Below are 26232 nucleotides of genomic sequence, written 5' to 3' on the forward strand. Positions count from 1 at the left end.
TGGGAGGTGCTTCTGGGGTGCTGAGTAACGGGTGCTGGAAACTCCGGGCCTCCGTTAAGAGAGGGGAATTTCAGACCTTGCGGGTCGCCTCCGGCGTGTCTCGGTGGGTTGCGGCTGCCGGAGGGGAGCCAGGGTGAGTGAGAGGTGATGCTGCGAAGGGGGTTTCTAGTTCATGAGGCCCAAGTGCAGCAAGCGCTGGGGTCAGAAATTGTCGTTGTTGCTCATGCAGCGGGGGGAAGTTTCGGATCTGGTAACTGCAAAGCTGAAATTAACTCAATTTAGTGTGTAGCGGGAGCCCCACATGTTAGAGGTTAGATTTCAGCAGGTAATGTGCAGCCTCAGAAAATGATGGTCATCTAAACCTGGTACTCGCCAGAGCCTGGTATTTTTGACCTGTGCTCCCCAAAATGTCCGCTGCCCTTTTTGGGTTCACCTGGCAATATCTCCTTTTGTAGGGTGAACTGCAGGCTAAGCCTAGCTGTGCTCCCTCAATTCACCCAAGGGCTGGTTGCCCTCAGTGAGGGTTTACCCTTCTGCCTGAGTGAAAGGGGAAAAAAAACCAAAACAGAAACCAGCTCTGATTTCTAGGACTTTCTTTTGACACCAGCTGCTCAGAAGCCCATTCACAAAACCAAAGCAAATCTTGCATTCCCTTTCGTGGATGACCAGCCTGTTGACACAGCAGAGTGTTTTTGAGGAAGAAAGGGAAAATACCACAGTGGTTTGGGAAACATAAATACTCGGCAGCTATTGAAAAATTGCTACTCTGCCAAATACTCCAGCAGCAGCTGTGAGGCAGCTTTCCTCCCATGGCAGTGAGTTGCTGTGTGAGGACACTTTAGCCTCCTTCACCTCCATCCTTCTTGCAGTACATTACCTTGACTGAGACAGCTGTCAGCAGGTCCTGCTGCAGACCTTATAGCCTCAAAGTGTGTTCAGTTCACAGGAGTTCGACTGCCTCTCCCAGGAAGCACCAGCACAGCACCAGCGCTGAATGGAGAGCCTCTGGCCATGGGGTTATCCCTCAGCTCTCTGTCTCCTGGTGCTCTCAGCCCACACGCACACCACCAAGAAGCTGTGTCGGGCTATTCACCACGGCTTGGAGCAACCTCGGCTCTCTTCTTCACACAACAGTGACCGTAGCAGTTCAGAAATAAAAATAATTGGCAACCATGGGCATCTCTAGTCAGAGTACCTTCCAAAATCAACATTGAAGGTGTTCCAATGCTGCTGAGTGGATATTTCTTCCCTCCTTCTAAGAGTTGCTGTAAGCTCCCTTATCTCATTGATACAGACTGCAACACGGGCTAGAATGACATCACACCTTGGACTGAGCAATGCTGTCTCATTCAGTTCTTACAAAACCAAAATAATACTGATAATAATACTCCATAGCTGTGTTGCAATAACATGATACATAAGTGGCTTCCAAATGGAGACAGGCCCATCCCATAAATTCCTTTTGCTCAGTGACAGAAACCCACAACATGCTTTCCTGTCCCTCTGTTAACTTTTCCCCTCTGTTCTCTGTCAAGTGTTAAAGGGAGCTCCCTACCCTGTAAAGGCTCCAAGTTGCAGTGTTCACACCAGAAATTTAATGTGGTTGTCTTCCTGCCGTATCCCACTGGCAGGAGCAGCTGTTCTCTGCTGCTGACTAGTCAGTCAAAATGTCCTGCCCAAATGTCAGATTTTGGTTTGAACCTTGTTGCTGGAAGGATGCAACCTCTCACTTTGCACACTGCAGCTTTCCTATAGGTTATGAGATCTTTGGGGTTAACAGAACTCTGAAGCAGGGAATGACATTTTCACTCAGAAACAGATTGTTTCAGAGTGAAGGGAGTCACAAAAGGTCACTCATATGTACTCAAAGTAAGGCAAAAGTCTTACAGAGCTCTTCCATGCTGTAGAAGATGATTAGGGCTTCAGGGACAGAGGGACATAGAATGTGAAAGAGAAACCTGAGCCTGTTAGTTGATGCTCCTCTATTTTGGGGACATTACAGGGGTATGTGGCAAGCATGCATTCTCCCTTCCTGTGCTTACTTAAACAATCATACTTGGTACAAGGTGTCTAAAATACTCATGAAAGTATCAAGAAAATATCTGATTTTCTTCCTTTCCTGACTGGGGACCCAATCAGACTTGCCCATGTTTTCCCTTCCTTAGTTGCCAAGTCAGTCTTTAACATCTTCTTCCTGCTATCTCAAGGTTAGGACGTTCTTCTGAAAGTCAGGAGTTTGAATCACTTCTTGTTGAAGTGAGAACTAAATCAGCTTTCTCTGTCAAATCTGAGAGCAACACCCAGGATCCTCAGTGCTTAACATAAAGCCATGGTTTCTACTCCATGGGCAAATGACAGAAAACGCGGGAGTTGTGATACTCCACATTCCAAGCAGTAGGTTGGCTCCAGACCTTATTGTACAGTGAGCTGAGCTCTGTGTGTCTTTCATGCCCTCCCTTGAACGCAAAGACCAGGGGGAGCGGTTTTAAATAGTGGTCATTTGCTTAACTCACACTTGGTTCCCCAAAAGATCCCACACTACTACCCTGGGTGCATTGTTTCCAGTATTGGCAAACAGTTTTCCAGTTTAAGTGAACTTCCATGTGATCAGATTTCCACTTTATCACTGGGCATTTGCAGCTACCTCTGCCAGCTGCTGCTCTGTGGGTGGGGAGACCACGTTTTTCAGCTGAGTTGGGCAATTTCAGCATTTGCTTGGGTGTGTAGACAGCGCAACTTTTTCCTTTCTTTCTTTTTTTTTTTTAATGAAAAGAATCCGTGCATAACATCAAGTTGATTTGCTTTCTTTATCCTTTATTTGCACACAAGTGAATCACACCGTCCTTTGTGATCACGTGCTGTAAGGAACCAGTAACAGAAATCTAATAAAGTCTTTGCAACAATGTTCCCACTCCCTTTAAAATCACTCCCATTGGGAAGTAAGTGGCACTGACATTAAAGTTTCTGGACTAATATAACAGTAGTTACTGAATAATCAAATTCACAAACAACAAATTAAAAAAGCAAACCCTCCATACCAAAATAGTTTTGCTGGTAAGAGCATTTAAAGCACAGAGGAACAGAGTGGCTTTTGCTGTTTACATGAGGGACCACCAGAGTGGTGGAGATTTTTGAGAGATTTTGCTTGATAAAAATTTCCTGAAATGACTAAATCTAAGGTTACAGAAAAAAAACAAAAAATACACCACGACTGCACAGGAAACTGACTTTTCAATTTCATAAGACAGTTGGGTTTGGGGTTTTCTTTATTTAGCACACCGAGGAGTTGTTTAACAGCTTTGCAAATACCCATACCAGTGCAAAACTAAATCAGATCTGCACACCTCAGCCACAGGTTTGTTCTACTCTAAGGCTGTAGTAGTGGTGTCTGCCCTGTGTGATGTGGCATTTCAGAATTCCCATGGGATTTGACAGAGTAGTGCATCTTGTCGCACAGAGAGTGGGGCTTATTATTATAGTCTTAAGTACAAACTGGAAGGAGGCATTCACTGATTTTCTTTAGGCACTCCCATTTGGTTTGCTCCAAGAAAATTGTCATTTTCACAATGAATGCTGTTGCTCTGGAGGCTTGTATGGAAATGTCACTGCCTATGGGTGTGATTTCACAAGGTTTTTTTCCTTCTTTCTTGATCGAGAGCTTCCCCAGATCAGAGGAATTTGTGGGCAATGAAGGAGCGGAGGCCGTTGCACTCTACGGGCTTTTATCTTACAATCTGTGGGTCAATGTGAGTCTAATGCTGCGGTTGGAAAGATGAAGAGTGGGCTGAAAGCCAGGAGTTGGGCAATTGTATTGCAGCTTTTAATCTTGGAAAATTGATTGAGTTGACAAACTCAATCACGTATTTGGTGAGACATGAAGAACCTGCTTCTCTGACAATAAGCCAGCTTGATTGTGGAGCCGGGTGTTTCAGGACCAGAACATATGTGTCTAAATATGTGTCTTTAGGAGGATGCAGATGGAGCAGAGCTTCAGTAGCCCTCCACACTGGGCGGCCGATGAGGACCAACTCTCCCTGTGAGACTGGGAGAAATTTCTCTCAGAAGTGACTTGGAAATAAAAAAGATCTTTTGCCTAAAACAAGCCCAAAGCTTTTGGCTGGAAACTGGGGTCAGGAAATGACTGCTGTTGCCAATTGGTGTAAAGCAAAATGGCGGTTCATGCTTTTAGAAAGGTCTTTGGTGAACATTATGACCAGGCTGAAGCAATTTCCTCCTTTTGTTGTTCAAATAAAGCAGCTGTAGAATAGGGAATACTCCTTCACTCATTACCTTTCTTGTCATTTAACACAAAGGAGGCCAAAGCTGCCCTCTTGTTCTGCCAGAAGGAGCAACACATACAAGTGACACTTAGGAAACAGGCATTCCCTTACCTGAAAGTGTAATGCAGCCAATGAGACAGTACCACCATGTCTTGAATGCTGTGTGACAGATTCCTGGTTACACATTTGGTTGTATGCTTGTGCTTCTCCACCTATTTACACCAAAATGGTAACATCTTTTTATTCAGAGATCTGTTTTGCATATTTATGATATGGGTGCATTACTGAGATCATCCTTTTCTTTCCTGTAGTATCTGAAATGCTGTCTCCAAAGGAAAAGTGAAGAGCATCCCTGCCCTAAGAAATGCACAGTCTGAGGCTGTACGCTGATACAGCCACCAGTTGATTTTGGCCTGTCTTTCCTCTCACTTTTCAGAAGTAACCCATTGCTTTGCCTTCTTTTGCCACTTATGGGAGTCTGACCAAAAGTAAAAATACAGGAAAGACACCTCAGCGCAATAGGAAAGTACAGAAATGCAAGGCTGGTGTCTTCCTGGCACATACTTACTGTGAAGCCTTGTGGCAAATCAGTGTCCCTAGTCAGAATTTGGCAAAGTGGAACTGGAAAGGATAAAGCACTCTAACTCTGTTGCTTGCTGCGAGTGGTTTCACTACCTGATTTCTCAAGTGAGAAGTTTGCCTTGAGGAAAGGGAGATAGAGAGGAATCATAGAGTCATAGAATCATTATGGTTGGAAAGTACCTTTAAGATCATTGAGTCCAACCACTCACCCCACACTGCCAGGCCCACTACTAGATTAAACCATGTCCCTCTACTTCTGAGAGATCTCTTTTTTTAACATAGACTTTGGCTAATGGTCAAATAAGAGCAGAGGTCTTAAAGCCTCTACCTTTTTTTCCCCCAAGAGCCCAGGCAGCTCAGTCATTAACAAAGCCAAGCTGAACGAGCAACCCACCACGGCTGGCTGTTTGTCCTTGTACTTCTAGTGAACTAACAAGAAGATGGTTCAGGATCTGAAGAGAAAGACATTCATTCTTCTTACTGTCCTCTGGCTGCTCAGCTCAGCACAAGCAGGTAAGAAAAACATGAGTGCCTGTAAACTGAAATTAAAGGTATGTAACATAGAAAGATCTGTGTTTTACATAAAAGGATCTGAATTCAGTTCTCCCTAAACAACCTGTATGTCAAAAGAACCTTGCTATATAATTAGGTTTCAGGAGAAAGAGGTAGTCTTTTCTTTTCCTATGCTTTGATTCAATCAGTCTCACAGACTTAATCCCACTAACCTGATATAAAAGAATGATTTTGGGTTACCCAAAGTGTAAGGAAGTGGAAGGAAGTGGAAAAGGGACCACTTGACCTCTGGCACTGCCATCTCCATCTTTGAAAGTTTAGCAAGTGTAATCTCCAGCAGTTGAAGGAAAATGAACAGAAAACACACTTTAGTTGCTTCTTGTACTGTCAATGCAACTGTTTTTGTGATCAGCACTACAGTCTCACATCACCTACAGCTTCATAGCACTGCACCTCCTGCCTTACTTTTGCTCATAATCCCCTTTGTCTTATACCATTTCTGACATGCACTGTGCTTGCACTGAACCTGCCCTTGCTAGTAAAGCTGGCTGTGGGTTTTTTTGCAGATAGAACTCAGAGAACATCTCTTTCTTTCATTACTTCAGCACACAGGAAGACCAAAAATAAAGAACATTAAGGGGTTCACATAAAGGGTCACATCCCACAAGGGGGAATCTGAAAGTTAAATCTCTCTCCTTTGTGTTGACCCTTAGGCCGTATTCAGCCTCGCTAGCACAAAGAATCTTTTATGGGAACAGCCAGCAGTTAGGAAGATAGTTGGCTGATATATTTGTTTTGTTTTGTTTTAAAATTTTGATTTTATTGTGTGTGCAAATTCAAGGCTGGTTTACTTCCTCTAGTCCAAAAAAGGGAAGGAGCATGCATTGTCATTGCAGCAGGGTACAACTGTTTCACTTTATAAAGTAACACTTTTGAGGTCAAAAGGGATCCTTTAACCACCTATTTGGCTTCCTGCTCATCACAGGCCAATGAATTTCACCCCATTCAGCACATCCAACATCTGGCCTTCAACAAGCCTTCCAAAACAGCAGACAGTTCTCTGAAATAACAAAAGGTAGAGAATCCAGCTGTTCTGTGGGTAACCCAGCTATACATACTGCTAGCCATACATACTGCTAAGCTTCTGTGCTAGCTTTCTAGCTGGAATTTGCAGTTTTTGACTACCTACAACTTTGAGGGTTATGGATTTTTTCACAAATCTAAATCAAAAGTGCCTTCCAGTTGCTGCCTTTTCCTTCCCATAAGGAATTTCCATCCAGTAAATGAATCAATCGGGAAATTGTCATTGACACATTTTGTCATCAGCATTCTCAGACTTATTTCTGGGCTTTTTATACAACTATCAAGTAGACTTGTACCTTCTTCTGAGCGTACCAGAATCAGAACAGTCATATCCACTTTCAGTGGTGACTACCTATTGGCAACTAATTTTTCACAGATCTAATAGCCATCTGATAAATGTACTTAGTAGCTGGCATTTGTGGCCACTTTGGAAAAAGCAACAGAATGTCATTCACATCTCAGTAAAACAACTCTCAAAGCTACCATGACATCCATGGTTGTCTTCCTCAGCCAGTGCTGGAATTCCAGTAAAGGACAGAAGCAGCTTTATCAGATAGTTGCTGGAACAAGCTGATTTTCATTTATGTTCTCGCCTTTTAATCTTTATCAACAGGGGTGAGATTGCTACTTTCATTTTCATAATTAATTAAGAAGAGGTCGGTTTGGTTTTTTTCCTATTGCACAGCCACAGTCCAAAGTTCACTCCCTTTCATTGCAGAGAATACAGACAGACTCTCGGGACATCACTGCACTGACTTCCAGACAGCAAATCTCCTACGGGGCAGAAAACTTAGAGTCCAGTTTCTCCTGTTCACCTCCTCAAGCCCCAGCTGTGGGGAGTTGATTTTAGCTGATGATGGCATCAAGAATGGCAGCTTCAACAGCAGCCTGGAAACCAAGATCATAATACATGGTTTCAGGTAAAAAAAAGAAGACCAGGTTGACTTGAGATTTTACTTGGAGATAAAATGTTGCTGGGGCATTCTCAAGCACAGAGTGGGGCTGGCCTGGAAACCTCCCATTCATGTGACCTTCTTAGGCCCCAGTAGAGTGGCTGTGTGCAAAACACTTGCAAAGAACAGAGTTTGGAGTACTGAGCTCCAAATTGGACCTAGGAGTTGTCTGGGAGACTGTTGGTGGGCCAGGGCCAGATGCATGGAAAATGCTGCTGACAATGCTCATTACAATACAATTTGACATCCTTTAGTTTGTGACCAGCTGCCTATTTTGTGTGTGTTTCACTTTTTTTTTGAGCCTAAAAAAAACTTGAGAAATTTGAAACTTTCTGCCTTCCTTGCCTCCCTGCTTTTCCCCCTTCCTTCATTCCTTTTTTCTGCTGTCATTGTTTCTTCCTATCTCTTTCTTCCTCTCTTTCTTTTCTTCTCTCTCTCTCACCCTCTGTCTTCTCCTCTTGCTCATCCCCTCATTCCTCCTTTACTTTCTTCCTTTTCTTTCCTTCTTTCAACCTTTTTATGCAAGAAATCTTCTCTTCAGGATTCTTGTCTTTTTTTAATTGCCTTTTATGGAGCTCATGTCCTGATTTAGGAGCAGCCTGGATTAGTCATCCATTTAGGAGCCCTGCCAGTGGCATTCTTGAAACTCTGAAGATTTCAGCTGGGTTTTTTTAAGCTGTCACCATTCTGCTACCTTGTTTCACTGTGCCATTTTTCAGCCAGGTGTGACAACATAATTTGTTTTGATGTGCAAAAGCTTTGAATAGAAAGAGCATAGAAGACCAGGAAGAAACCGCAGAGAAGATGTTGCAGGGTCTTTCCAGAAAGCCAGCTGTTGCCCTCATGTGACAGCCCACCCCTCACCAGGTGGTATCAGGGAAGTGAGTAGAACATAGCCTCACAGTTTTCCTTGAATTCTTGAGTATTTTTTGAAGTTGTGTGTATGTGAGATATTGCAGCAGTGAAAGATTAGGTGATATTGACAAGGACTTCCTTTCAGCTGGTAGCAAAGCAGTATCCATGTGTTCCTGGTCGGCTCACTTATTCTAGGTGGACTTTGAGATGACTAACTGAAGCACTGCAAGACTGAGATCTCAAACTGAGTCCTGTAAATGATATCGTCTCATTCATTGAAATATCTGGTTGCCTTCTGAGTCAGCCCATTGTGGAAAGTGTTTGAAATGTATGAGGCATTACAAAGAAATGCCAGGTGTGGGTGTCTGGCACCAGAAAAAAATTCTACCAACTATCTGGCAGCCTTCACCAAGACATGTGCAATATGTGAACAACACACTGGTGCATGCCCTACTTTGAAAGAAACCCAATATACTTGTTTCTGACGACTCCACAGGGCTTTGGGTACCAAACCTTCCTGGATTGAAGGGCTTGTCCATGCCATACTGCACACAAGCCAGGTGAACGTGATCGCTGTAGACTGGGTTTATGGATCTACAGGAGCCTATCCCTCTGCAGTGGAAAATGTCACACAGCTGGCCCTCACCATCTCACAATTCATCAGCAAGCTCCTGGTAAGCTACTGTGCATTTCCAGTGAGAAGGGGGAACATGGCCAGGGAACATAATTCATGGAAACAATTCAGAGAGCTGCTCCCAACTTGCTGTCTCCAGGATCTGGACAAGCAGGCTCTTTATTCTGGAGTGAGTGCTGTGCAGCACTAAAGGGATTAATTTTTTCCCTCTCAGTCCAGACTTGAGCATGCCACTGTTTTTCTTCTTTCTCTTGAGTTTTGTCATTTTTTGGGAAAACATCCTAGTTGTCAACTGCCTCTCCCAGCCTGGGATGTACCTGAAGGATGCTTCGGGTTTTCTCAGGTCCATGCTTCACTGGACACTCTTCTTCTTTTGCCCAGGGAGATGGAGGGGATGGGATTTGAAGCTGTTTTATATTTGTTTTGGGCTTCAGATACACTTCCCTGTAGCTGGAAATCCCCAGCTGTGTCCCAGTTCATTCATGCACAGCATAGCTGAACAACAGTTGCGCAATGAGGATGATGCATCTTTATGTTCATCAGCTAGGCATAAGCTCTCTGTGGAACATTTGCACTGCAGACCCAGGCTGCAGTGCCTGGGTATGCTCCATGTTGCACACAGTCCCACGTTTCTGTCCAGAAATACTGCAGTCCTTGGAGCTACTGTGTCATTAAAAAGATGGGGATGGGGGATGGTGTGGAGGAGGAGAGTGAGCAGTGAGCAAATGACTGAGCTGGACAGTGTTCCTACCACTCATTCTCTATCTATGTTGAGCTCTAGTCCGGCTACTGAAGGACTTTCTCTGTCCAGCCTCTACTGCAACACTACACCACAAAAGTCCATATTCTCTCTTCATGAGCCTCAGTACTGTTGCAGGATGTGGCCTCATACATTTTAAAGTCAGGATTTTTCATCTCTAGACTCTCATTCACCACGTCATCTCTTACCACATCATGCAGACCAGCCTGCAGGCAGCGCAATTCCTATGGATGGGGTCATCTTGCGCCAGATCTAAGTGTCTGTGCCTCACGTTCAGCCCATAGCTAAATCCTTAATCTCTGAAAATATAATCTTAAAATCAGGATATTGGTACAATGGGGGTATAAAAGTGAAAACAAATTTCGTCTGCTTTACTGAGAAAAAGATTATTCACATGGTGAACAAGGGTCATTCAGCTGAGAGAGGGAAAAATCAGCCTGAAGCGAGCTGTGGAAAGAGAAGCTATGGGTCAAATCAGGAGCATCTGACCAACCTGCTTAGGGTTGGGTTTGCTTCTGTGGACTCAAAGAAAGACTCTGAAAAACAGGAAGGGCAACACTCATTATTCCCACATGAGTCTATTTGGTTCTCCACTGTACACCTGAAAAGCAAACCTACGTTAGAAGAGTTACAGAGCTGCTGTGTGAGTTGGGACAGGGAATTTCACCTTTCTGCTACAGAAACATTAATTTGTATTATGATCGATCTGCAGGCCCTGGGAGTCTCGGGGAGATCCATCCACATCATTGGGGTGAGCCTCGGTGCACATGTCGGTGGCCTGGTGGGGCACTTTCATGGCGGCCAGCTGGGAAGGATAACAGGTACCATTAAACTGAGAATTGGCTCCTCACCTGCTGTCTGAGGGAGAGAATGAAAGAGCAGGGAAGGGGAGTCATCCATAGTGGTCTTTTAAGAGCCTGGCAATGGCTTTGCAGATGCCACCAAAAGGATGTATGAATCTGCAAGAGGGTCCTTCTATCTCTGCTCTGCTCCTCAAATTGGTGCCAGCTTAAAAGAATACGAGGCCCTGAGCTGAGAGCCACGGAGAAAGCAAGGTAGGCAGGGGCAGTGGCCTCTGACAAGGAACACAGTCCTACTGTATATGGGCAAGAAAGGCAGACTAGGTCCAGTGACATGAACCAGGGACGTCCATCTCCAGTCCAATGATCAGCAGGCCGGTCTGTGGGGATGAAGCAAAGCCAAGGTCAAGCCAGGAAGTTCAGTCAGCAAGATAAAAGCAGGAACAGCAAGACACAGGGCTGGGGTATGACATTGCTACAACACAGCTCAGGTAAGGATCCAAGGCAAGAGCCTGAGCCAATGTTGGAGGCTCCAGATGAGGCTGTTATGTCCCACAACTCAGCTGTTTTCATGGTAGACTGGTCAAAGACCACCCAGTTGTAGCAAATCAGAGCTGACTTTAAATACAGATTCAGACTCCTGGGTGCCTTGAGGAAGAGGTTGCAGTGGGGGAATTACAGAGACAGATGATTGCAGGTTGATCACAGCATTTCGAGCTCTTGGTTCAGTCAAGGCCTTTAGGTCTGGAGAGAAATGTTGTTTCAGCCTTCACGTGTCACAGCAACCCACACTGCATGAAATACAGGCATTCCCAGACAGGAGCCAACTTTCATGCTGGGCCTTGTTTTAAGCTGTGAATCAAAATTTAAATTAGGAGTGACTTGGAGTAACCCCTCTCCTGCACCAGGATTTTTGTGATCAGCAACATCATACGAGAAGCAGCAGACACCTTCCCAGGAAACCATGGTAATTAACTCCAGAGACTCTTCTTCTTCCATGTTGTCTACATATAATAAAAACTCTATAGGTTTATTTATTCCATTAAGTTGTGACTCTGCTAGAAGACAAGCCTTTTTCTACTCATGACTTCATGGGCACACTGGGCATTGCAGGTCCTAGTTCAGATTTATGAGCCTGAAGACAGGTGGAATTAGACCCAAGATATGTCTGATTTCATCTCCTCACACACATGCAGACATGCAGAGGGACGTGATCCCAGAGCCATCCTTTGCAGAAATTTTTCAGTCACCTGAAAAGAGCCATGGAGCAAAACCAGAGTGAGCCTTGGAGATCAGAGCATAACCTTTATTTTTATGAAGCGAGTTTCTTTAACCCATCTGTGGATATCTGCCTGTGCAGGAAAGCAAACGGTACAGGAATGGGAATGAACAGCCCATATCCAGAATTGCTGAAGAGCAATTTCTTTCAGTGCTTGCAGAGGAAATGAAAAAGCCTAAAGGAATTCAGTTGCTTACAGCATAGCTTTAGTGAATAGTTTTGTTAGCTGCTGAAAATCTACATCTCAATGGAGTTCACAAAGCTTGTGCTTGGAGGCATAGAGAGGGGAGGACAGAAAGATAGATTTGCTTGCCTCAAAGCTGTGCTAGAATTGACTTATGCTCATTATTAGGTGTTTCTCCCTCCTCAGGAAGAACCTTAAGCTATACTGAATAACACTTTTCCTTATCTCTCAAAGCAGTAAATCAAAACTCTGTGGAAGTGGGTGGAGAACCTCTCAGCTTTTTGTATGTGTCAAGACTAAGGAACATGGGAGAAAAAATGAAGTCACTTGTCCCATTGTTAGCTTTGTTTTTGTAAAGAAAGAACAGGAAAGAAATTTTTTCCTTAATTCCCTTTTCCTCCTGCCCTCCCCCTCACAAATGCAGACATGTCTATTTGTGTGTTGTTGATACTGCCTTCTCCGCAGAGAGCAGATGGGACCAAGTCCAAGGCAGCAAAACTGGCCAGCTCTGAGGCTGTGGCATATGGAGCAGAGCTGCATCTTAAACTATTGTTCTTGCCTGGGGAGTGAAAAAAATCTGGTGAAATTACTCTTCTGTGAGAAGAGAACAGGATAAATCTCAGCTAGAGCAAAAAAAAACCCCAAGCCCACCCAACATTATATGCCTGTTCCTTGATATTGCCAAGAATAGTCTTCTGTATTCCTTTGATTTCCCAGAAGTTGCTGTGGGAGCAAGTTTTAGGCAAAAATATAGATGACTGCTTAAGGACTTGATTTTATTTGTGGGGAGAAGTGTTGTAGTGGTGCAAACAATATTCATTCAAAGACATAGACAATCTAGGTAATGCACATTACTATGTACACAGGCAACATAGTAAAACCAACAGAGTCAACTCAAAGCCACCCTTCCTTTGCTAGCTACTTCCTTATATGCTGCTTCTGCCCATGTGATCACCCAGGGCCCAATTGATTAGCTTGCAGCACCTGTTTCTGATAATTGGAAGTAGCTTGCCAGCTGCATTAACTTGTCCTTGCCGTCTTTATTCAAGCTGGCTGGTCCAAGCCACATTTGTGCCTACAGAGAAGGTTCAGAAGCATCTTTGTTTGAAGGATATTTGATACTATCAAACCTTGGTAGTGCTTGGATTGGTTAGTGCCTGGGATGCTCAATTCATCACCTAACTGATGCTCTTCAGTAATGTTTCTCAGGCTTTAGGGCTAATACAGATGACAGTACAAATAGGGAAGGTGTGATGAGTTTGATCATCTTTCACAAAAAAAAATCCAAAGACGCTGCACCTGCTCTTTCAGAGCTATTTGATGCTCAGTCATGGCTTTACAGCCTAGAAACTTGAAGTACAGTGCAACTGAAGGGGAGTGAAACAGTGGAAGACAAGGTAAGGAAGCTGTAGTGTAACTTAGAGGAGGCAGAAACTATTGTAGAACATAATCAGTGTGACCTAAGGATAATTTACAACTGCCAAGCGACATTTTTACAGCTTTGGATAACTGGTCCTGAAATGAGAAAGAGAGGGTCTGAAGAGCACTTGTTGTTAAGTGTTTGATTTTGTTACAGGTCTGGATCCCGCAGGCCCTAAGTACACCAGAGCCAGCCCTGAGGAACGCCTGGATCCTGGGGATGCACTCTTTGTGGAAGCCATTCATACTGATGCTGACAGTAAGCTGGCTCCCATCTTCCTTGGCCCTTTCTTCTATCCTTCCTGCCATGAGAGTGCAAGATATTGTGCCCTTTATGCCAGATTGCCATGAGGCTAGTTTCACTTGGAGGGTGTTTGTTGACTAGATAGACTTTAATGATGAATCCATTGGCAGGTATCCGTATCCCAGAGCACTTCAACACAGCAACAGACAGGTGGGGATTAGACAGAGGGTAATCTTCCAGCAAATACTGCTTATTTAGTCCTACTACAGCAGAGTAGTATGCAGAATCATCTTGGCCTGGCTTTGATGACCTGGAAGGAGTTTACATGTCTAGTCTCACTCGGCTTTTTCCTACCTTTTGCCACTGCCAGTGCTGCTGGAAAGTAATTGTTGCTGCTGCAGCAACAGAATAACTTTTCCAAAGCACCCAAGGTCTAGGTAGGCAGAAGGTATGCTGAAGAATAACATGGTGCCTTTGAGCCACGCCGCTTGCCTGAAGACCATGAGAATCTCTACCAACATAACTCTCAATCACGCCTCACAATCCCCCAATAAGGCTGTGGTCAATTTTGTTCTCCTTTATACAGAACCTGAGTCACAGAGGTGGCGATTAAGCCACAGGTCCTGTTTTGATTGGCAGGGCCTGGAGCACTTTCTGCACCCTGTAGCAAACTTGTGCAATGCAAGCATGTAGGAACAGGAAATCTGTCCTCGCTGTCTCCAGCACTGGAGCTGGGTCCAGCACTACTAATGTTGAACTAATTATTAGAGCCTGTCAAACATCATGTGGGGTAAGGCCTCTAGAAGAGCCAAGCAAGAAAATAAAGTGGTGTTTCCCCTCCTTTCAGACTTTGGGATCCGAATTCCTGTAGGCCACATCGATTATTTTGTCAATGGTGGCAAAGACCAGCCAGGATGCCCCCGATTCTTCTCTGCAGGTGAGAACACTCTGTGGCCAAGGAAAGGGCTTTCCTGGCTATTTAGCAGCCCATCAAAATGCTGTGTGGCAACCATCCCCTGCTACAGTCAGGGCAGACATCAAAGGGAGATGACATGTATTTGTAAGACACATGACAGCTGAGATTCATGGCCCACATCTCTCAGCAGTACAAGTAGCACCTGAAATGAAAATCTCAGATGAGTCAAGTGTCTTGGCAGCATTGCTGTCAAGAGAGGTGATTTTGGTGACACTTCTGTGTGAGCCAGAACCCTAACATTAACAGAGTTTGTATCAACAAGGAAAACATTCTTGCTAGAAGGGCTCTTAGGTACTACTAGCAAAAATCTTTTTGTTTTCATGCTGCAAGCTGTGTCTATACTCAGAGATACAGCTTTCCTCATAGAGAACAGGACTTTACACAGCAAACAGCATGGATAACTGTTCAAATATGTTCAGCTGAACTGAGGGTCAGGTTACAGGGGACACCTATGGTCACCTCACATCCTACAGCTGGGGTCCTGGTGTGGGTGGGAGTCACTGCACAGTTGTACACCCATACAGAGGGCTTGGGGCTTTCTTTGATGGTACCCTGATGGAGATGTGGCAGCCCTGTGGTCCCTCTCCTCTGGAGGACCTGGGAGATACACTTCTAGCTTCCTGCATAACTCCTCTTGCAGTGGGATCTGAGGTGGTAGGCACAGAGATGCTGTGCAAAATGTTATGAATGGGAAGGGGGTGGGTGCAGAACCAGTAACAGTGTTTATTGACTCTCAGTTCCTTGGGAACACGCAAAAGGAGTGAGGCCAAGGGAAAAATCTCATGGCTGCTTTCCTATGACTGTCTTACTTTCTTGCAGGCTATAAGTATCTGATCTGTGATCACATGAGGGCAGTACATCTCTACGTCAGTGCCTTGAAGCACTCCTGTCCCATGGTGGCCTTCCCCTGTGCAAGTTATCAAGACTTTTTAAATGGCCATTGCCTGGACTGTGTTGACCCCTTCCTTCTCTCCTGTCCCAGAATAGGTACAGTACCAGCATAAGACCTCCCTGGAGCAGGTGACAATACATTCCTGATGGGTGTCAGTGCAGAGCACAGTACGTGGTTTAGGTTTCTCTGAGCAGGATTCGCTTTGAATCTCTTTGGGGATAGTGAGAAGCTGATTAGTTTCCAGGCCTCTACACATTCCAGGAGCTCGTGCATCACCCAAGGTGAATCATAGAATAGATACCAACATCTTCAACATTTCTGATCTTTAAATATTTCATAGTACCCACAAATTAGTTGAAAGAGAGTCTCCAGAATCACTTGCCTAAAAAGTGGGCAACCGGATCATAAATGTCTCGTTTAGAGAAGCAGCTGGAAACTTTAGCCTAAGCCTGAAGTCCCATTCCTCTACAAACCATTCACTGTTACTGTATCACCTCCTTCTCATAAATTCCTGCATGGCCACCCCAAAGATGAACTCCCTGGACTGCGAGACGGTACTAAAGTGCCTCTTTTAGGCTTGTGAAGCTGGGCTGTGGCCTGAGGAGAGGAAGCGTCCTCTGGTGCTATTTGCAGTGTGGCACCAGAGGAATACAAGGAGAGGCCTCTTTTGCTACAGGTGCTCTCAGATCAGCTGCCCCTTCCCTATCTCTCCAATCCACATTGTCAGCTAGTCAGTTGTGCAGGTGCTTCAGGTTATGGTGGTCTTCTCCCTTGACCCAGAAGTCCAATTTCTCAGCACCTTGTGTTTGCATTGTCATTTCCATCCTCCTGACTTACTAGTCTTTAGTCCTGCTCATTCTGCACAGGTGCAACCGATGACACAGTGTTTTAGCAGAGGAACAAAACAAAGCCACCAAGAGGTACTGTGATGATGACAATGACCTGGGCCAGCCAGAATAGGCTTTCTGAGAGAACATTAACCTATCAAAGAGACCCCACAAACCTGTGCTCTCTCTGATTTGCACTGGTAGAAAGAAAGAGTCTGTCCTCAGAGACAGCAGGTTTGGGTGCAGTGAGCAGAGCTGAGTCAGGGGCAGTTATGTTTCTGTTCTGAGTCATTCATGGCTTTCCCCACACTGGTTTTACTTCTTCCCACAGGCCTGCTGGAGCAGGCAGGTATGAACATGAGAAAACTGCCCAAGGAAGAGAAAGTTTACTTAATGACCAGTCCCTCAGCCCCTTTCTGTGGTAAGTAGCAATGATGAAAAATTAGTCAGAAGGAGGTTGATGGATTGGGGCAGATTCCTGGGGAGGCCAGGTAGTTAAAACCCATCAGCCCCATCAGAATCATCTGCCATGGCCCAGACAGTCCAAGACACACAGCTGAAGGGCAGTCACCCTGCACATCTTCCCCATCAACCTTTCCAGTGGGTTTATTACTGTGGGCATAGCCCTGGACTAAGACAGCCACATGACTTCAGTGCTGAAGTGAAGGGTAGTGAAAATGCCTGTCTCTTTACACTGGGCTATGCCCACTGTGTCTCTCATACTGCAGAGACTCTTTCTTATGTCTGTTTTCTTTCTGCTGGTAGGGCCAGGGAAGGAGTTCTAGAGGCTTTCTTTTGGCAAGGGTTGGTCCAACTGACAGTACCTGCTCTCACTCCCATGTGCTTTGCCTCTTTGGCAGTCCATCACAGCCTGGTTGAGTTCCACTTGCAGGAGAAAAGAAATGTAATCACCAGCATTGAGATCACTTTCTGCAGCAACAGCACCAAGGACACAGCGAAGATCACCATGTGAGTCACAGTGCATGTTTCTGGCTTGTTCTATTCCAACTCCACGTGTAAGGATGTTTACAGCAGTCCAGGAAAGGCACAGTGATGGCATAGCCCCCTGAGTGCACTCATGCCATGATGACCCACAGACTTGCCTCTGGAGTCCCTCCACACTTACCTTAAATGCTCTCCAGAATCTGGTAGCTTGTGCTACCATTCCTCAGTAACCCTGACTAGGTCCACCACTTCCCTGAGTGCACAAAGCAGTAGGTATACTCCAGAATCCTCTGATTTGCATACTCTTTGTGTTGGTCTGCTGGTTCTTTTTCTACACCATCATGAATCACAATCACTGTCAGATAGTTATCAGCTCTACTCTGCCAGACAGAGATTAGCTACAGCAAGACCCCATCCACCAGAGGTTCCAGACTGATGGCCTTGGTGGCTTAGACGTTTCTCTTGATGGCCAATAGGACAGCAGTTGCAAAGAGGAAACAAGGCTCCTGTTATAGGTAAAAGTCCAGGGGGACAGAGGACCAAGACCACAGGTGCAAACAGACAGATTTCTCTTGAAAGCACCACCCTCCTCCAAACCATATCTGAACTAAAAGACCAGATTCAGACTCTCGTTCCACAGCCCTCACCACAAGGGGATCTCCACACCACAGAGAAGTTACCCAGAAGACATCTTCCTCACTTCTTTCTACACCTTCCTGCCCACTGCTGTGGACTAAGAGCCGCAGTGTAGAAATACAGCTAGCACATGCTGCTTGGCTACCTCACAAAGCAGCAAAATGGTCTACTAAAGAGCCCCAGAGGAGTTCCAGTGCTGGCCCTCACACAGTTCTTAACTGCTAAGCCAAAACTTTGTGACCTGAAGCTGATTATGTTGCTGCTTCAGCCCTGGGCACCATGAGGGGTGAGAAGCAGGGAAGGAGAAGACACGTTCCCAGATGCTCTCCAGTGTGACATAGCTGCTTGGTGCCAGGTTTCTAGGCAGGCACTGCAATTTGCAGCTTCTACTCCAGCCTGATGGAGCTCAGCAGGTTCAGCCCCCTCCCTGGCCTGGAAGTCAAATCCGTCTTTCCCAAAGATGCAGGAGGGAGGAAATAGTTGACACCCAGGTCAAATCAGGACACTTGATCTGGTCAGAAAGACATATAGCACTCCCTTTTGCAGATGCTGGACGGAAGGGATTGGTAGGGCACTGGAGAGAAAGGCTGCATGGGGGATGTCAGACAAGCAGGCAATTGCAAGGCTTTGCTGTACTCTCAAGTTCTAATGAAACAGCAGAGTTACAGACAGTAAGTTACCCTTACCCTGGCAGAACAGCAGCTGTGTTTCATCTAGCTGTGTTTCATCTAGCTGTGTTTCATCTAACCACCTTCTGAAGAGGCACAAAGCTAAACCAAACAATCTGCTTACAGCAGTAAACCTACAGACTTGAGAGTGTGCTTGGAGATATCCCCTTTAATTCACGCTGTGGCAAAGAGCAAAGGAGCTTCCTTGCTCTAGGCAAAGCTCAGCCCTCCAGTGCAGACAAGCTCAGAGTGTCAAACAGGCATGTAACCTAGATTCTCCCACCACAGTTCAGACATTGATTGGTCACTGATTGTTTCAGGTGCTCTGCCTTGCATATATGGCATGTCCCATGGTTCCCAGGACACGCACAGGGCCTCAAGAACAATCACCCAGTCTCATACCTTCAGCGAGTGACTCGCAGAGTTACGTCTTGCCTCACACTGCCCTTCTCCTCTCCCTGACCTCATTCCTTGGGATGCCATCACCCCACACACATTGCTCAGGGTGCCTCAAGAGGCATGGTCCCTAGCCCGAAAGCTGCCATGTCTGGAGCAAGGAGCTTGTTTCGCAGGCACACTTCTCTTGCTGCATTGCCATGGCTTACACATCACGATGTCATCCTCCTCTATCCAAGAAGAGAGACTTCTGAAGCCAGCCAAGAGTCCTAAATTCATCCTAATGTTGCATGGAGTTAGACCAACTGTCAGTCCTAGGAGTGACTTTCTTCAGCCTGCTTGTTAAACTTCACTGTGTTCCTCTGTATTTTTGGCAGCTTCAAGCCAGACACACAACACCTCCAGCATCTTCCACTGCAGTGTACTGCAGCTGTATTGGTTTAGGTGAGCCATTCTGTCCTAGGAGGATGCTGAGTGCAGCTGTCACTTTAGTTAGCAGAACCATAGGCTCTTCCTGACCCTTTTGTCATCTGTACCTTCTGTCACCTCTACCCTTTCCCCATCATCACGTTTCTGATCAGGCAGTTGCCTGGGTGCTTCTGGGATTGCTCTACACATGTAGTTTTCATGAGCACAAGGAAACTGATGATCTCCAGGCTCTTAGAGGTATCAAGTGGAGATGAAGTATAAGACTCCACAGAAGGAAGGTGGCCCACCTAAAAATTATGGCTGGGAAGCATTCCTTCATAGCACATGACAAACTGGGCTCTGATCATTGGTTGTTTACCCAGCTTCTGTTCACCTCTCAGTTTGCATTACCTGGGTAAGAGCATAGGGATAGGCAAACAACCCTCTCTCCAAGCATCCCACCTTCAACGTGGTCAAAAGCAAATACACAAAGAAGAGTATAAAAAAGGCAGTGTAAGGATGTAGCAATACTTCCCCAAATACTTTCCCAACGTCTGACTAATTACATTTCAGGGACTTTCAGAGGTAAATGTGAGATATTTGCCCTTAGTAGCTTTTGTCTTCCACAAACTAATCTAGTCACCTTCGTGTGACTTGTGCAGTCATGTAAACTTTGTAGCATCCACAACATCCCACAGGCAGCACATTAATAGCTCCAAAGGAACGGTAGTCAGTGCATCATGCAATCTTTTTGAGCCTGCCACCTCTTAGCTTTCTTTATAGAACCACGGTTCATGTACTGGAGGAAACGGTGAACATCTTGTCCCCATCCATACCACTCATGTTTCCATCGATGATCTTATCTATCATTAACCTCTCTGTAGCAATCTGGTGTGTGTTTCAATCTATAAGTAAGAAGAGCTGTTTTAACTGTGTGGTGGAAGGAAGGATATTTATACAGAAATATCCCTGACTACAGAGATGAAACGTGGAGATACAGCTAGTAAGACTCTCACACATTGCCCTGTTTCAACAGATTAGTCTTCTCCATTTTATTATATGAGGGCTTTGCAATAATACCCTAGGTTCCTCTAGTGTTTCAACACATCTGCATCTCAGTGGCATCTGCAGTTTGATTGAATGTTCTCCCTCACATCTCTCCTTGCAGACCTAAGCACCAGGAGATGGGCAAACGGCTGCTAGCCCATAGAGTTCCCCTCTGCCAGGTGAAGAGTGTGACACTGAAGTATCTCCCCAAGAACCAGTTTTGGAGGAAGGATGAGCCATCCATTGTTGGCAAGTTCTGTGCAGCCTCACTGCCTCTCGACAGCAAGTAAGTCACAGGAGTATCTTAGAGGGATCCACTAAGCCTGTGGATGCAGCCTGTGGTTTGAAACAATGCATTCTGAAACAATGCTTTAGCAGAGAGTTTGAACTGGAGGATCTCTAGAGGTCCCTTCCAAGCCTGACCATTTTATGATTCTATGATTCTCTCTCCTGTTTAGATAAGCAGGTAAAGAGGGCTCTCTCATCACCCCTGTGTCCTTATGTAAATACTTTTCTGCCTGTGAGAGAGAAAAGCTGACAAGATAGTGTTCTATGATACTTTACTATAATTCTTCTCCCAGGATAAGGGCATAGTGCCATGGAAGGAAAATGGCTGCAACTCACATCACCTTGAAGATGCTGAAGTCACAAACCAAGGGAAAATCTTGTACTAACTAGAATTTATTCCTTGTGTTCTTGATTTCTCTCTCCATCTTCCCCCTGTCTGCAGTGGACCTCCATCTGAAACATGACAGACAAACATTTTTCAGGATGAGACAGCAGGAGACCCATAATATATTTCTGCTTCTTATACTGCACAGGTTTATAAAGCACTAGGGCTAAAGCACCAAGATAACCATTTTGACATTTTCTAGGCCAGACATTGTAGAGTATATGCCCTCAGCCATAACTACCTTACCTAGAGCAAAAGCAGCCAAGTCCTTACTCTGAGAGAGGCAATGGTCTTCTCCATAATGCAGTATTATTGCCAGGAGGTTTGCAGATCCAAAGTTCTTACAGGCAGGGCAAAATAGCTGAGTCTATACTGACACATATACCTCTGGCCTTGTTGTTTCTGAGTTGACTCTTAGGCTGGCACTAGGCTGAAGCAAGACAGGGGGTACTCCAAAGCAGGGAAAACCAGAAACAGAAGGGAGACTGTGCTCACATTCCAATTCTCTTCTGATGGACAGTAAGGAGACTCAAGCACAATGCAGTAAAAACATATCCTGTAGTTTCAGATAGGGATGCATACAGCAGGCACTCCTTTGAGCCTAAGGACTGTTCCTTACTCATATGCTTTGCAGAGAGAAGCACCCCAAAGTTGAGATGGGGCTTTTTCTCACTTATGAACCTCCACCTGCTAATGCCCAGCCTGACCTCCCTGTGCTCTTCCCACAGCAGGACAACGTCATGCCTGCCCTGGAACCTCACCCTCCCCAGAAACGCAGACATCTCCTACGAGCTGCCCGCTGCTTGTGCCTAGGGCTGCCTTCAGAGAGTGCAGGTACACCCAAACCCAAAAAGCAGCCCTAAAACAGCTGCTGCTCTCTGCTCACGGGTGATACCTTCACCATCAAACTGGATGAGTTTTTTCCTTCCTGCATTAGGGACAAGGTGTCAAGGAAAAGAAGTGTGCGGCAGATTGGTGAGTATGAGGCTGGTTACATCAAGACCTCACAGTTAAAAGACTGGATTAGGTTTTATCTTACATATTCTGTTGCTGGCTCTGGAAGTGTGAGTCATCTAATCTCAAGGCTTGGATCTGTGTGAAAGAAGACGATAATATCACTCTTTCTGACACCAGGAGTGTTGGGATGGTTCATGATTTATATTAAAGTGCCCTGATAACTTCACGTTAAAGGTGAGAAGTGTTATTTTTCCTCAGCAAAGTGCGGTTCAGGTTTGGCACAGGAAGGAGTCGTTCTTAGCCAACACTCCAGTGGGAAATCCCCTACTCCTAGCTGCAGGATGCTTTCAGATTGAGATCCTATTGATTTCATATCAGTGCTCCTGCTGAATAATCAGAATGAATCTCCTTCCCATGACAGGCCTGAAGCAGCTCCTTCTGGATGTTGGCTCATTCTCTTGGAAGCTCACATGAAGTGAAACACATCAGGAGCACCGCAGTGCTCTGCCCAGGATAGAAGGTAATAGGAGGAGGAGAATGGAACATTGTAGCTAAAGGGCCACATAACACAAATTAGGTCCAGGAAGTCAGCACAGCCTTTAAGACCCTGAAAAGCAGCTGAGATTTGCAAAGAATTTGTGAAAGATTACAAAATGAGACACACAGATAGAAACAGCCATCGCCCATCCACCTTTTCCATCGCCCTGATGCTTGTGCAAATTAAAGAGGAGAAAGTTCTGCGTCACTTCTGCCCACAAATGCCATCTTCTGTACACCATTTTCTCTTGTTCCCTGCACTGGCTTCACTGGGTGGTAGAGAAGTGCACCAGAAACACCACGGTCAGGAGACAGGGACAGGCTAAAGGCATTTCAGCCCTGAGGAAGCCTGTCATTTGGCACGAGCTGTCACTACTGCTCCATTAGACAGTGTCACTGCAGAGTTAGCTCCTGCTTTCAGCTCACGTCCCAGCCTTCTGGCCCTGCCACGTGGCTGTTTAGAAGGCCAGCTAGCGAACACTATCTCCAGCATACACTCATCAGGAGGGCGTTAGAGATGGGCCCTGACAACCTGACAGAGATCCAGGTTAGTTGGTGCCATAACTAAAGAGATTCCAGGGAGCTTCTTGTTGGAGGCTCTACAGGCACCTGTGAAGGGCAGTGCATAATTCAGCTCGCTCCACCACTTCAGACAGGTGGATAAAATACCATGACAGATGGACACAGCTTCATCATGCACTTCAGTTCCTGTGTGGAGTGGACCCCAGCAGCTCTCAAGTTCATTTGCTGGAGACATTTCCTAGTGGTGAAGGGCAACGGGGTCAGACTGAAGCAGGAACACAGCAACAGAGCACAGTGACAACCATCAGCTGAGTGATCCCCAGGCCTGAAACAACCAGGCTGTCCCCACCTCTTTGAGAAATGGTGCTTGTCATAAATGATAAATCCTAACCCCTGGAAAAGTAATTTCTGGTCTTACTAGAGTGGAAGGCCAGTGAGAAGCATGATGTCAGATCTTCATATCATGCTTCATTGCAAGCCCATTAGCAAAGCTCATTTTCCCCTGTACTTTCCCCTCCATGCCTTGAGATCCCCTCAAGCCTTTCCAACAGTGTCATCTCCCTCTCCAAATCCTCAAACACCAAATAGTTTCATTTCTGACTTTAATGGGAATCATTAAATCAAAGGGAACACAGATTCTGTGAGCAGGCTGGTATCAGTGTACCTTGGCATCACAGCTGCCCAAACACCTCAGAGAGGAAAGAGTGGAAAACAAACCGTGGAGGCACACTGGGGCAGCCAGCTCTGGTGAACAGCCACAGGGTGGGAGGTGCTGGAGTGTCACACCGCAGTCTCACGCGTGTGCTTCACGTGCTCCTGAGCGTACACGTCTGCAGGCAGACGTCTCGGTGCGTGCTAAAGCGTGTCTCTGGTCAGAAACCTGGGTGAGCATAAAGCTTCCTTGGAGGGGCTTCAGGGTCAAAACAGCCTGTTGTTCCCTAGAGTTCAGGGGTCTGAGTGGGAGCCAGAGGGGCTCGTCCTTTGCAGAGAGAGTGGGGAGAACTCTGGAAGTTTCCAGAGGCTGCAAAAGAGTGGAGAAAATAGGAAAATGGGAGACAGGGAGCGGGTATGGGGGGGGGAGAGAAAAAGATGGGAAGAGAGAAAAAGAGGGAGGGAGAGAGAGAGGAAAAAAGGGAAGGAGAGAGAGGAAAAAAAAAGAGGAGAGAGAAAAAGTAGTGGGGAAGAGAGGAAAAAAGGGAGGGAGAGAGAAAAAGGGGGAGACGGAGAGGAGAGGAGAGGAGAGGAGAGGAGAGGAGAGGAGAGGAGAGGAGAGGAGAGGAGAGGAGACGGAGACGGAGATGGAGACAGAAGGACACAGAAAGGGAGGAAGAGAGAGGGAGAGAGAAAAAGGAGGGGAGAGAGAGAAGGGCAGGGGGTGGGGGAGGAGAGAGAGAGAAAGAGAGCACCATTATTATTACAGGAATAAATTTTACTTCCAAACTTTTCCAAGATACAAACCTCACAAAGCCCACCATTACCTGTCTTTCTCTTCCCCTCCTAAACGATCGTGCAGAACTATGTAATTCTTCAACGTGTGATAAATGAGAAAATGGTGTTACACACCCATCCTGAGACAGTAAAAACAACCCCTCCAAAGCACCACCTGAGGTACTGGTGAAACAAAGCACACAGCTCCTTTGATTTTGCTCTCAAAGAACGCATAAAATGATTCCTAGCAACTTAGATACCAAGCTACAGGCCATCAAGCATCCATCCACCCACCTCACCCACCAAAGAGGAAGCCAGTCCCAAGGTGTAAGCACACGAAACTAGGTGGCAACAGCTTCACATTTTGCAAGCTCTTGATAGAAACAAGCTAGGAGCAAATGCAATACAAAAAGTGGGGAAAGCAGGTGGCTCTGGGCTTTCATGCAAGGAATAAAGCTTAGTTTGCTGCAGAGCATTGAGCTATATAGAGCAGTACACTGTTACAGCAAGCCTTGGACAGAACCTCTGAACCTGCCTCTTTTAAACAGGCAGCCTGTTAAGTTATTGAGATCTCTCTCCTCAGTGAAAGAATGCTTGTTGGTGGGATATCACAGTCTGTCTTGCTCATGAGTAGACTGGCTCATAAGCACCATGGAAACTCTTTCCAGGAACTAGATGATGAGACCGGTAGGCCAATATATCTCCCAGGAATATACCCTTCTGCATAACCTTTGCAGCTCCTCAGGGCATTCAAGAATTGCCCTCTGCACTGTGCTACTGCAAGGTGGATGTTGTAGTGACAGACAGTAAAAAGGAATGGGATCCATAGAAGCACTTGAGCATGGGGAATTCAGAGAGCTGTGAGGCTGGAAGATGCTGAGGAAGGGGATGAGAGCACAGACCAGGGGAAAGTCCCCTCAGGGGAGCTTTTGCTATTGCTTACTCCAAACAACACTGCAGGGGAATTTCCCTGTTTGTTAGAGACGTTTTTACCACTTCCAAGAAAAAAGTTCTGCAAGGGTTTTCCCCAGGCCACAGCAGACCAGATGAGATCATCTGCTGAGCTCTAACAAGTGCCTGGCCAAAAGACAAAACTGCAGCCATTCTGTATCACTAATTTTTGTGGGTTAGGCACTCAAGTCCAGATGTGACAACTGCTGTTGTGTTGCTGGGATGGGATGTAACTAGGACACCCAAGCAGGGAGAAGAGTAACAAGGAAGCGCTCCTTCCACTGTTGTGAACAGTCTGAACTGTTTGTGTTTCCTTAACTAAGTAGCTTAGGAATAAAAATACCACACTGGCTGTTGTCTCTAGACTGACAGACAAGGAAGATCACCCTCCTCTCCCGCCTCAAATACCGGCCTCTGCAACATTTGGGCTTTATCACAGGCCTCTGCTGCAAGGATCAGCACACCTTGACACTGCTTCCTTCAGAAGATCTAGAAAGGCAAAAGCTTGCAGCCTCCAACGTGCCATAAAAAGGACTGTGTAAAAGAAAGAACAGCTTTGTGCTGAGTTGCACAAACTTTCCCCAAAACACGCAAGCACACACAACTCATGTGCGTGTGTGTAAGTTCACAGTAACCAAGTCACAACCAAAAAATGGGTGGAAATGACTCAAAAAAAAAAAGAAGCTGTAGTGTTCCTTGCCTCTTTTCTCTTTTTAATTGCATTTGAAATCCTGATTTTATTGAGCCTGATCAACTAGGAAAATTCTACTGGTGACCTGAGAA

At 45.7% G+C, this 26232-nt stretch overlaps 2 protein-coding genes across 7 annotated transcripts in view; one reads left to right on the top strand and one right to left on the bottom strand.

The window, feature by feature from the left end:
• Positions 1-22244, top strand: PLA1A (phospholipase A1 member A). Of its 4 annotated transcripts, XM_062005302.1 has the most exons (13): positions 1-133; positions 5207-5375; positions 7177-7378; positions 8763-8940; positions 10373-10481; positions 13500-13601; positions 14434-14523; positions 15382-15549; positions 16613-16702; positions 17142-17250; positions 20503-20667; positions 21783-21888; positions 21992-22244. In XM_062005302.1, exons 2-12 carry the CDS (start codon positions 5303-5305, stop codon positions 21865-21867), a joined length of 1371 nt encoding a protein of 456 aa, XP_061861286.1. In that variant the 5' UTR covers positions 1-133; positions 5207-5302; the 3' UTR covers positions 21868-21888; positions 21992-22244. The 4 variants fall into 4 exon arrangements, with proteins under 4 accessions (XP_061861286.1, XP_061861281.1, XP_061861301.1 ...); XM_062005297.1 differs by having other exon boundaries at positions 21783-22244; XM_062005317.1 differs by having other exon boundaries at positions 21786-22244.
• The window catches only part of POPDC2 (popeye domain containing 2), a 23831-nt gene continuing 9217 nt past the window's right edge, over positions 11619-26232 (bottom strand). Inside the window, exon 4 of one of the 3 annotated variants that reach the window (XM_062005327.1) lies at positions 11619-11710. Coding sequence is in view for 2 of the 3 variants with exons in the window: in XM_062005347.1 (XP_061861331.1) it covers positions 24009-24093 (85 nt within the window). In the remaining variant the exon portion in view is untranslated. Of the gene's footprint in view, positions 11711-23909; positions 24094-26232 lie in introns of those variants that run through there. The other 2 variants (XM_062005337.1, XM_062005347.1) reach the window with 2 other exon arrangements.

The sequence above is a fragment of the Colius striatus genome, chromosome 1, assembly GCF_028858725.1.
Source record: "Colius striatus isolate bColStr4 chromosome 1, bColStr4.1.hap1, whole genome shotgun sequence".
NCBI classification, from domain to species: domain Eukaryota; kingdom Metazoa; phylum Chordata; class Aves; order Coliiformes; family Coliidae; genus Colius; species Colius striatus.

Coding starts and splice junctions, on each gene's coding strand:
- PLA1A (XM_062005297.1), top strand. CDS start 5,303: ATGGTTCAGGATCTGAAGAGAAAGACATTCATTCTTCTTACTGTCCTC. Junction 8,941..10,372: donor AATTCATCAGCAAGCTCCTG/GTAAGCTACTGT, acceptor ATCGATCTGCAG/GCCCTGGGAGTCTCGGGGAG. Junction 20,668..21,782: donor TCACTGCCTCTCGACAGCAA/GTAAGTCACAGG, acceptor CTCTTCCCACAG/CAGGACAACGTCATGCCTGC.